Here is a 12310-nt window from a genome sequence, read left to right as displayed (position 1 = left end):
ATCTATGCAAGCTGATGTAATTGGGGGGGGGGGGGGGAGAGGGGGAGGAGTCAACAAGCTAAAAATCGTGAATAATAATAATAATAATAATAACTTTATTTTTGTATACCGCCATTCCCAGAAGAGTTCTAGGCGGTTCACATCGATTAAACAGAGTTACAAGCGGTTCAATACCAAGTTGTTCAAAGTTGCGAACAGCGAAGTAGAAATAGGGGAGAGTAGGTCGGGGGGGGTAGTACGGTAAGGGGGGGAGAGGTGTTGGTAGATAAAGAAGGGGCATTAAAGGTCCTGGTCTTGGAAGAGGTGGGTTTTGAGTGATTTTCTAAAGCCGAGGTAGTTGGGGGCCTTCAGGACCATTTGGGCTAGCCATGGGTTTAGCTTGGCGGCCTGGAAGGTGAAGGATTTGTCAAAGAATTTTTTTGAGTGACATAGTTTTAGGGAGGGGAAGGCAAAAAGTTGAATTCTGCGGACGCTCTTGATACTGTGATTCAGGGTAAAGTGAGGGGTGATGTAGCTTGGGGATAAACCAAATACTGTTTTGTAGCAAAAGCAGGCGAATTTGAATAGGATTCTGGATTCAAATGGTAGCCAGTGGAGTTTGTGGTAGAAAAGGGTGATGTGTTCCCATTTTTTTACGCCGAATATAAGGCGGACAGCGGTGTTCTGGATCATTCTGAGTCTCCTGATGGTTTTCTTTGTGGAGCTCAAGTAAATGATATTGCAGTAGTCCAGTATGCTGAGGATGGAGGACGTCAAAATATTTTTTTATGGTGCGGAGTTTCCGGAGCACCGAGATACTTAGTGAATAATTGAAACCGCGAATGCTGAAACTGTGAATATGGAGGGAGAAGTGTAGTTTATATCCTGGTATCATCGTGTCCGATTGGCTACCCTTCTTCATTCGTTGCCATCTATTCTAACTCGCCAATCTTATTTTTTTAGACTTCTGACATTCATACACAGTTTGACGGTAACATTTAGCAGTTTTGCAGACGCTCTCGTAGATTAGCTTAAGACTGTTCTAATTTTATTCCATTTATAATCAATGACTGACGAAAGCAGAACATGTAAAACAGAAGCACTGGAGTTCTACAGTCATTCACATGCAACGTTAGCACTGTTATACAGAACAGAACATTTATTGGATTTAAAGGCACACAAAATCTGGGCAGTAGCTCAGCAGAAGATTAGTCACACGTTGGCTGGTTAAATGATTAATTAAATAGAGCCATAAGTGGTATGTTGGGAATATTTCTCTGCTCCAAGTTCTCTATTTGGCTATGGAAGATGTCATATTTCACTGTGCATATGACATTAAAACATGACAGGCTACAATTTTGTGAAACTCCCTTCTGATTATACTATTTTGAAATACAGACTCCAGCATACTAAGATCAAGGATCCAGAATACAGATTTTGTGTTTCCCTTTCCAGTATTTTATTTGTTCCCTTGTAAATATTCAACATTTGATGAGTTGGAATAGGGCATAAGGGTTCCTGGCCTCATGACATGGATGTTCAATAGGATAGTAACATAGTAGATGACGGCAGATAAAGACCCGAATGGTCCATCCAGTCTGCCCAACCTGATTCAATTTAAATTTTTTTTTTTTTTTCTTCTTAGCTATTTCTGGGCGAGAATCCAAAGCTTTACCCGGTACTGTGCTTGGGTTCCAACTGCCGAAATCTCTGTTAAGACTTACTCCAGCCCATCTACACCCTCCCAGCCATTGAAGCCCTCCCCTGCCCATCCTCCACCAAACGGCCATACATAGACACAGACCGTGCAAGTCTGCCCAGTAACTGGCCTAGTTCAATTTTTAATATTATTTTCTGATTCTAGATCCTCTGTGTTCAACCCACGCTTCTTTGAACTCAGTCACCGTTTTCCTCTCCACCACTTCTCTCGGGAGTGCATTCCAGGCATCCACCACTGTCTCCGTAAAGTAGAAGTTCCTAACATTGCTCTTGAATCTACCACCCCTCAACCTCAAATTATGTCCTCTGGTTTTACCATTTTCCTTTCTCTGGAAAAGATTTTGTTCTATGTTAATACCCTTCAAGTATTTGAACGTCTGAATCATATCTCCCCTGTCTCTCCTTTCCTCTAGGGTATACATATTCAGGGCTTCCAGTCTCTCCTCATACGTCTTCTGGCGCAAGCCTCCTATCATTTTCGTCGCCCTCCTCTGGACCGCCTCAAGTCTTCTTACGTCTTTCGCCAGATACGGTCTCCAAAACTGAACACAATACTCCAAGTGGGGCCTCACCAATGACCTGTAAAGGGGCGTCAACACCTTCTTCCTTCTACTGACTACGCCTCTCTTTATACAGCCCAGAATCCTTCTGGCAGCAGCCACTGCCTTGTCACACTGTTTTTTCGCCTTTAGATCTTCGGACACTATCACCCCAAGGTCCCTCTCCCCGTCCGTGCTTATCAGCTTCTCTCCTCCCAGCATATACGGTTCCTTCCTATTATTAATCCCCAAATGCATTACTCTGCATTTCTTTGCATTGAATTTTAGTTGCCAGGCATTAGACCATTCCTCTAACTTTTGCAGATCCTTTTTCATGTTTTCCACTCCCTCTTCGGTGTCTACTCTGTTATAAATCTTGGTATCATCTGCAAAAAGGCACACTTTTCCTTCTAACCCTTTTTTTCTGTTCTCTTCCCCTCAGTTCTCCTCTTCCTATTTTCCCTTGATTCATTTTATTACTGTCAAAACCGCCTTGGTTGTACTTCAGAAAGCATATATCAAAGTCAAAATAAACATAAACGAAAACACCTGCGCCACTGGGCTTCCCAGTTGGAATTAACCCATTCTGGCCTGCAGCACTATGAGCCTTCGTACAATGTGGGGATTCCAACCCCCACCCCCTCCCTATTTTACGGTTGCTTCCCAGATACAGTGCAGTTCTGTATCACGGACCACAGCTCCTTTTAGAAGTCAGCTAGTCTGAGCCCTAAATCCAGCTACTGGGTGTCACTATTGCGCAATGACCGAGACTCCCTCGATCGCAAGAGCTTCTGCAGCGTACCAGCCCTAGCTGACTGAGGAAACCGAACATCCGGGCCAGGAATCACACACAGGTCCCACGACATGGCACTGAGCTGGCCCTCGCATTTCCATTTCATTATTTGTTCTTTTAGTCGAGATTGTTTAAAATTTTTCACAGCAAGGAACAATTGGGTGAATCCTGTTATGAATCTATTGCTTTCCGATGGACTCAGGACTTTCCTTGTGAGGTGACTGCAACCATGATCCGCAGGGGGACTTCTCGAGCGGCCCGGGTGACTCATAATGTTATTTTGTTTGAACTCAACTACAAATTTCTGCACAGGCTCTATAGGTCTACTTCTTACCAATTTCGTGCTAAAATGTGCACGTCTGACCAATGTCTCAAATGTCATCAATCACCCTCTACGTTGGGTCACCAGTTCTGGTCCTGTACTAGGATTAACGCCTTTTGGAATCAGCTCAACTTGCATATTCAAAATATGTGGAATTACAACTTTACACTAGCTCCGATAATGCTATTTACATTGGATTGTGTTCCCCTGTCTGCCCCGAGGGGATTTCGAAGCTTCCTGTCAAGAGCGGTGTTATTGGGGACGAAGGTGATTTTGCTCTGCTGGATTACTGCAGACTCTCCGACACCCTCTTGTTGGCGTACATTAATGATTCATCAAGCTTCTGTGGAGAGGCTCTGTTTTCCTTCCTTGGACACTGTAATGTAATGTAATTTATTTCTTATATACCGCTACATCCGTTAGGTTCTAAGCGGTTTGAAGAAAATATACATTAAGATTATAAATGAGAAGTAAGAAGGTACTTAAAAAATTCCCTTACTGTCCCGAAGGCTCACAATCTAACTAAAGTACCTGGAAATTAATAAAGAAGAGAAAATAAAGATGATTGAAAAAAGAAAAATTCTATGTGAACTTATAGGATGGAAATTAAACTGACAGTGAAGAACTGTATGAAAAATACATATGAATGCAGTTAGAGAGGGTAGGTTACAATCTATTTATGGTATTTGTTTAATTGGAAGGTGTTAGGGTGGGTAATTTGGGGGAAGGTTATCTGAAGGTAGGTGAATCTTCTGGAGGTAAAAGAGGAGGGATTAAGATATTTGGATGAATTTTTTGAAAAGCAGGGTTTTGATTTCTTTTCTGAATGTTTTGAAGTTGTCTGATATTGTCATAAGATTGGAGATGGAATGGTTGATTTTTGCTGCTCAGGGACGGTCATTTTGTCATTGCTGGACACTAGAGAGCTGCACGGGAACGGGGATGACGGGAATCCCGCGGGACCCGCGGGGATCCCGCGGGTTCCCCCTTTGGGTCACGGGGATCCCGTGGGGACGCCTCCGAGGGTCGCGGGGTTCCTGCGGGGTTGGATCGCAGCGGGGTTGGTCGAGCTGCGAGGGTAGTCTCCTTCTCCTTACCTGCCCTGTCGCAGCACACATCCGAACGGAAATCTTCCCGATGTCAGCGCTGACGTCGGAGGGAGGGCTTAAGCAAAGCCCTCCCTTCCTCCGACGTCAGCGCTGACATCAGGAAGACTTCCGGTCGGCTGTGTGCGGCAGGGCAGGTAGGAAGAAGGCAATGGGGTACGAAAGAGGGGGGAGGGGGCGGACCGCCCCGGAGAATGTGCACAGCCGGTCAGATCCCCCGATCGACCGACAACAGGCCCGGCCGACAAATCTCCCTGCCCTGTAGCCGCGAATCTAAATTACCTCTTACAGCAGCTTCACTACTCCAGCTGCTGTAAGAAGGTAATTTAGATTCGCGGCTACAGGACAGGGAGATTTGTCCGACCGGGCCTGTTCTGTTGTCGGTCGGGTGCAAAAGCGCCACAAAGGTGGAGGCAGGGAGGGAGGAAAGGTGGAGTGGTGAAGAAAAGACGCTTAAGGGGGGAGAAGGCCGCTGAAAGCACTGGGGAAGACAAAAGGGTGGAAAAGAACGCTGAAAGGACATGGGGTAAACGGGAGGAGGGGGGGGAAGGACCCTGAAAGCACTGGGGAAGACAAAGGGGTGGAGAATGCCACTGAAAGGACATGGGGAAGACAGAGGGGGAAGAAGGCCGCTGAAAGGACATGGGGAAGGCAGAGAGGGGAGAAGGATGCTGCCTGACAGGACATGGGAAAGATGGTGGGGGAGAAGGACACTGAAAGGAAATGGGGAAGAGGGAATGGGAAGAAGACGCTGGCAGGGAAGAAGACAGAGGTGCCAGACTATGGGGGGAACGGAGGGAAAAAGATGGGTGCCAGACCAATTTGGGAGGGGGGAGAAAGGGAGAGGCACAGTAACAGAGCAAATGGAAGACACAGAGAGAAGAGAGGCAGTGGATGGAAGGAATTGAATGAGAACATGAAGAAAGCAGAAACCAGGCAATAAAGGTAGGAAAAAAAATTATTATTATTTTTTTTTTTTGCTTAAGGATAAAGTAGTATATTAGTTGTGTTGATAAAAATTTATAAACATTAGAGGCTCTGGTAGAAACCCGTTTACAAAGTATGTATTCTTCCCAATTAATATTTCCAAATTAATAAAGTCTTTTTGCTTATTTTTAAATGGGTTTCTACCAGAGCCTTTAATTCAGTAGCATAATTAAATGAAATAACTATTTCTGTAGTTTATAGGGACAGGCGGGGACGTAGGGGATTCCTCGCGGGGACGGGTGGGGACGGAGGGGATTCCTCGCGGGGACGGGTGGGGACGGAGGGATTCCTCGCGGGGACGGGTGGGGACGGGTGGGAGTCCTCACGGGGACAGGTGGGGACGGGTGGGACTTTGGCGGGGACGGGTGGGGACGGGTGGGATTTCTGTCCCCGCGCAACTCTCTACTGGACACCCTTTTTGGACACTTTAACGCCTAGAGCACGTAGCCAATTATTGAATATTTGAGTTCACCAGATGGGACTGCACTGGATAGGATTTTGTGCCTTGCATTAGTAGGGATTGGGGATTAGGGGTGGGAAGGGGGGGGGACACAGATCTGGTATATGGTGAAGTTGGGATGGATATTGGTATTCATATTACCTTGTTGTACACCTTTGCATTTCTGCGTGTTTGTATTTCTTCTCAAAAGCAATAAAACATAATTGAGAAAAAAAAAAAAATTTTTTTTTTTACACAGCAATGACCAGTCCATTGACAAGAGCAGTTCAGAAAGCCGGTGAAAATGCTAAGGTATACTTTTGTAACAGGACTTACCATTTCCATGATCAGATGTCCACAAACAAAACACTTGTCTGCCGTTTGTTGAAAACCTGAGTACTGTTCAAAAAAGGAAAAGGAAAACTCGTTAGTGGCAGCAATTGGTCAGATACATGTCACAGGTTTTGCAGTGTGTCTTTCACATCTTTTGTGACTACCGAAACAAAAGTATAGCTCCATCAATACGGTGAGCAAGACGATAGTTATCAGTTACTGAGTAAAGGAAATGAACAGTGCAGTGTGAAGCAGAGAATGACAAATTTTTTCCCATCCCCGCAGGAACTCAATTTCCCCATCCAGTCCCCGTGAGTTTTGTCGCTGTCCCTGCCCCATTCCTATAAGGTTAGTATTAACCTCACAAATCTCGAACACTTACGATTTTAAAGTGTTTGAGGTTTGTGCAGATGAGAACGGAGCTAGCAGGCTTCGGGCAGGGACAGGAAAAGAACTCGCTGAAATGGGTCAGGAAAATGAGTTCCCGCGGGGATGGGAAAAATTTGTCCCCATGTCATTCTCTACTTGGGAGAACGGTGACGAGTCAAAAGCACACGAGACAAAGAAGTGCTGACAAGGCCACCCAGATAATCGCACGCAGGGCGTCAGCAAGCTGGATTTAAACACTATTTTAAAGCGCTCTGAAGAGTGTGGGGGGGGCCCCCCTCCCACTTTACTTACAACTGTTGGTGCTCCCGTTGGGGTGGGTGGAGGGGGAAAACCCCCATTACAGAGGAGACTGTAATTTTCCCTAAAAAAGAGGGAAAAAGGCTATTTCATCTATAATGGGGTGTTCCCCCCAACACCCCCGCAACGGGAGCACCAACAGTTATAAGTAAAGTGTGTGTGGGGGTTCCCCATACTCCCCCTCAGAGCGCTTTAAAAAAGTGTTTAACTCCAGCTTGCTGACAACCTGCGAATGATTGTCTGGGCGGCATTGTCGGCGCGTTTTTGTCTCGCACGCTTTTGTCTATGTACTGGAAGAACAGTATAGAAAACTGAATAAACAGTGTGAAAAGTTTCAGCCTCTGATAACCAGAGCTGGTATTGTGACATCATAATGCCTCATTCCACCAATGCCTAAGAGCCAACCTCATCAGTGATGTCACAATGGCTCGATTGTCCTAGACTTGGCTCACTTCTACTACATTTTGATTTCTAGATGGTGCAGTGTAGAGAATGACACAGGGGCAAATTTGTCCTTGTCCCCGCAGGAACTCAATTTCCCCGTTCTATCTCCGTGAGTTTTGTCATTGTACCTGTACCATTCCTATAAGCTCTGCGTTAACCGCACAAGCCTCGGACACTTATGATTTTAAAGTGTTTGGAGCTTGTGCAGATGAGGACAGAGCTTGAAGGAATGGGGCAGGGACAGGAAAAGAACTTGAGGGGACGGGACAGGAAAATGAGTTCATGGAGAAAAATTTGTCCCCGTGTCATTCTCTAGCGCACACCTTCCACGTGTGTACTTTTTATGCACCAATGCTGTCATGCAATTGTATATAGGTTTTACACAAAGAAAAAGTTTTATAAAATGACCTGCTTAGATAAAAAGACAAGATTGTACATTTTAAGAAGGCTTCATGGCATTTAAGTGATAGATGCTACAATCATGGGCTGATGCTCAAAAGGATTGCAGTAGAATCAAATTCTACTGCACGAATCTTGTGCAACAAAATTACAGCAGCATTCTCAGAGGAAGCAAATTAATGCTATGTTAAAATCACAGTATTAATTAGCTGTTCACTATTCTGAGCTAATGTTCCTGTCAGTGCCTGAAGTTTAAAAAACCACCAAATGAAAAACATACTCCTAGTCCTAGCCCGAATCCCACCCCCAACGAATATCAGGACCAAATTCTCTCTCTCCTCTTCTCCTCCCTCAAACATTGGCTCAAATTCTTTCTCCTTCCCCTTCTGAACATTGGTTGATCCCGCCTTATAAAATTCCTGATGGTCCAGTGGACCTCCAATCCCCCCCCCCCCCAAAACCCTAGGCCACCAGGAATGATTTTTTTTGGGGGGGCAGGTCTGGGTTCACTGTGAAGGGGGCCAGGAGAGGGTCCATCAGACCACCACTTGGGGCTCAGGCCTACCCAAAATGTATTCTTTTTTAGTTTGGCTGGGAGGAATTCCCAAGCCCCGCCAGCTAAAGACCTCCTCTCTACAGAAGAAACTTACATCTTGGATGACCTATGCCAGCGTCCCTGAGCCACACCTAATCAGTGCCAATTAATGCACATTAAGGCCAATTATCGATAGTTATCACCAATTATGCAAAATACATTCTCTCACTTTGCTCTCTTGTGTGTTTCTTTGGGCTAGATTCACTAAGCAAACCGATCGGTTTGCAATCACTTTCCGACTACAGCTCGATTCACTAACCTTCCTCCAGACCCCATCCACACCCGAACCGATCTGCGCGTGCAAATGAGTAAAAAGGCATGTAAATTTCTTAAGGCGTCAATTCATGAAACAATTTCGTCCAAACCGACTGGCCTTTCCAATCCAAAATGTATCGACTGCTGGAGACCAGTCGCTTTACATCCTCACCGACCATTCCTGCCTAGCAACTGCTGCGTGCATGTTAAGAACCCCATTAAAAATATATATCTACCCTGCAAAAAATCCAAAATATACTTAAACTTTAAATATATGTAAACTTTCATGTACATAAGTGTTAAAAATATTTTTTTGATTTTTTTTGGAATGTGCATAGTGAGCATGGGAGTGAATCTCGGATTTGTAATGCACATGGCGAGAAAATCACGGATTAACCTCATGCTCTCCTTGCGCATTGTACATTTCATATATCAATGCCAAATTTTAAAAAAAAAATCAAAAATAACTTTTAAGGGCCAGCTATCCCTCCCCCCCCTTTCTTCCAGCTAGACTGTTGCGTGTATCTGACATCATGGGGTCGCCTCTGGCTGCTTCATGCTTCACGGCAGAAAGAGCCGCACAGCCTCCTGGGATTCGTAAGCTCTATATAACAACAGCCTTTACCAACAGAAGAAAAAAAAAGAAAAGAAGAGTTGTTAAGCTGTAAACTTCGAGATCGATCCGTAAAAAAAAGGACGAACTCGAAGAATTCCACAGCTCGCTCACAAACCTCCGATGCTATTTCTCCTTAAACCTCTCCAACAAATTTTTCACAGCTTGCACTTAAGATAAAAAGAGAGGTTGGTAAAAACTACAGTTCTTAATATTGCATTTTTTTACAACAATGCTTTGTGGTAGGCGCATTCGGAGCCCGCCAATGACGTCCGTGATTAAACCCCGCCCCATTTCTACGCAGTGAAGTCCTAAAGAGCTAGCGCATGCGTTATGTGCTTCAAAACCAACAAGGATACAGTGCGCACGCGCGTCGATCGATATTACAGCAAGACGTGTGCGCGAAATGGGAGCGAGTTTACGATTTGATCATTTGCATGGACAAGCTTTACTGAATCGATCGGCCAGAATGACTCGGAAACGGATAGGACATGAATCGGATCGATTTGTGGACTTTAGTGAATCTAGCCCTTTGTTCTTTGACTATTAGATGAGTGACTAATCTTTATATATTGCTTGTATGGTGTTCCTTTTTGACCTTTGAGATTAACTTTTATGTTAATCACTTTGACCTGCTTTGCAAAGAAAGGCAGTATATATCAAGGAACTAATAAATAACAACATATCATACGTGTCTTTACTACAAGATCATGCTTAAGCTTATTTATAAAAATATGCAATCAAATTTAAATTGATGTCTTCTAATGATGTAAAACAAATGATATGCTTAAATAACTTAGACCCCCTTTTATCAAGCTGCGTTAGGGTTTTTTTTTAATTACAGGCCGCTGCGGTCAAAGCTCTGTCGCTCTTACAATTCCTATGAGCGTTGGAGCTTTTACCGCAACGACCTGAGATTTTAAAAAACCCCTAATGCAGTTTGATAAAAGGGGGCCTTAATGTAGAATTGCTTTCATTAATTAAAACAATGACTTACATAAAACACTTGAAATCCCAATATCATCTGCATTATATCTGATGAGGAATACTTGGCTTGTATCACAAGAATTTGAACTCACCCCCCCCACCCCCTTTTCCAAAAGCATAGCATGGATTTTAGTGCCAGCCGCAGTGGTAACAGCTCCTATGTTCATAGGAATTCTAGAGCTGTTACCGCTGGAGCTATGAACCATGCTACGCTTTTAAAAGGGGGGGGGGGGGAGGGATCAGTTTGCCTCTTTGAGCTTTACCTACTATTCTTTTCTTTTTTGATTTTTTATATTTTGTGAACACAATCTTTTTTTGTCTTTTATCATCTATATGTTTGGAGAACCATAACAGTTACCTTTTCCTCTCGATTGTATTTACCTCCCTTGCATCAGGGTTTTTTTTTCACTCTTTTTATAGCTCATTTACACTTCTCCCTCCGTATTTGCGGTTTCAGCATTCGCGGTTTCGATTATTCGCAGTTTTTAGCTTGCTGGCTCCTCCCCCCCCCCCCCCCCCCCCAATTACATCAGCTTGCATAGATAAATCTCTGATACTAAGCGTTTACAGAGAAAATCACAGATTCCCTGCACTTTCTTCACTGTGTTTTGCCTCTCCTTCAGGAACAGGCTAAGTCTCCCACCATGTTATTCGTGGTTTCACCATATTCACGATGGTTTTTAATAGAAAACAGCGAATAACATATGAAAAAGTTATTCGTGGTTTTTCTGTTTTCACAGGTCTGTTAATCCCCTATCACAGTGAATATGGAGGGAGAAGTGTATTTATTTATACAATTTTCTATACCATTCTCCCGGAGGGGCTCAGAACAGTTTACATGCATTTATTCAGGTACTCAAGCATTTTTCCCTGTCTGTCCCAGTGGGCTTACAATCTATCTAATGTACCTAGGACAATGGGGGGATTAAGTGACTTGCCCAGGGTCACAAGGAGCAGCGTGGGTTTGAACCCACAACCTCAGGGTGCTGAGGCTGTAGCTTTAACCACTGCACCACTCTAGAAATCAAAATGTAGTAAAAGTGAACCAAGTCTAGGACAATCAAGCCATTGTGAAATCACTGATGAGGTTGGCTCATAGGCATTGGTGGAATGAGGCATTATGATGTCACAATACCAGCTCTGGTTATCAGGGGCTGAAACTTTTCACACTCTTTATGTATTCAATTTTCTATACTGTTCTCCCAGGGGAGCTCAGAATGGTTTACATGAATTTATTCAGGTACTCAAGCATTTTCCCCTGTCTGTCCCACAATCTATCTAATGCACCTGGGGCAATGGGGGGATTAAGTGACTTGCCCAGGGTCACAAGGAGCAGCGTGGGTTTGAACCCACAACCTCAGGGTGCTGAGGTTGTAGCTTTAACCACTGCGCCACACAGGTCTAGCACTGCTCATTCCCTGCGGATTTCTGACACCATTAGTTAGTTGCCATCGACTCGTGCTCAAGTCCTAGCGACTTGATGAATGGTGGATCTAAAAAGAAATCAGTTTTGTGCTCGTCCGGAAAGGTCCTCCAGCGTCATCCCCAGCCATCTGATTGCAGGTCGCCCTCTTCGCCTGGTTCCTTCAATCTTCCCAAACATGATGCCCTTCTCCAGTGATCTCTCTCTTCTGACAGTGTGACCAAAATAAGTACTTATGGTAAATGTCTGTATCATATCTCCCCTATCCCCATACCATTTTTGTTACCTTCCTCCGGATCGCTTCAAGTCTTTTTATGTCCTTAGCAAAATACTGCCTCCAAAACTGAACGGTGACGGGACAAAAGCGCACGGGACAAACACGCACCGACATTTCAGAGCGGACAACTGAGCACAAGACTTCAGCGCGCAGCTCTAAAAGCTTATTTTACAGGGCTCCGACAGGGGGTGTGGGGGGGAACCTCCCCACTTTACTTAATAGTATCCACGTTGCCGTGTTGTGGGTGTGTGGGGGGGTGTAACCCCCATTATACAGAAAACTTAACTTTTCCCCTAAAAAATAGGTAAAAAGTTATGTTTCCTCTATAATGGGGGGGGTTACAACCCCCCAATACATATACTCTCAGGAAAAGGGTCAGTTAAACTCCAATAATATTACCTCTAAATCAGAAC

At 44.4% G+C, this 12310-nt stretch overlaps 1 protein-coding gene across 2 annotated transcripts in view; it reads right to left on the bottom strand.

Moving 5' to 3' along the window:
• WTIP (WT1 interacting protein) overlaps positions 1-12310 on the bottom strand; it is a 243780-nt gene that overhangs the window by 43318 nt on the left and 188152 nt on the right. For both annotated transcript variants that reach the window (XM_033942516.1, XM_033942514.1), the window contains one exon: positions 6221-6283. In XM_033942516.1, coding sequence (XP_033798407.1) covers positions 6221-6283 — 63 coding nt within the window. The remainder of the gene's footprint in view (positions 1-6220; positions 6284-12310) is intronic.

The sequence above is a fragment of the Geotrypetes seraphini genome, chromosome 4 (assembly GCF_902459505.1).
Source record: "Geotrypetes seraphini chromosome 4, aGeoSer1.1, whole genome shotgun sequence".
Classification (NCBI taxonomy): Eukaryota; Metazoa; Chordata; class Amphibia; order Gymnophiona; family Dermophiidae; genus Geotrypetes; species Geotrypetes seraphini.
This window is presented reverse-complemented; position numbering and strand designations above follow the sequence as displayed.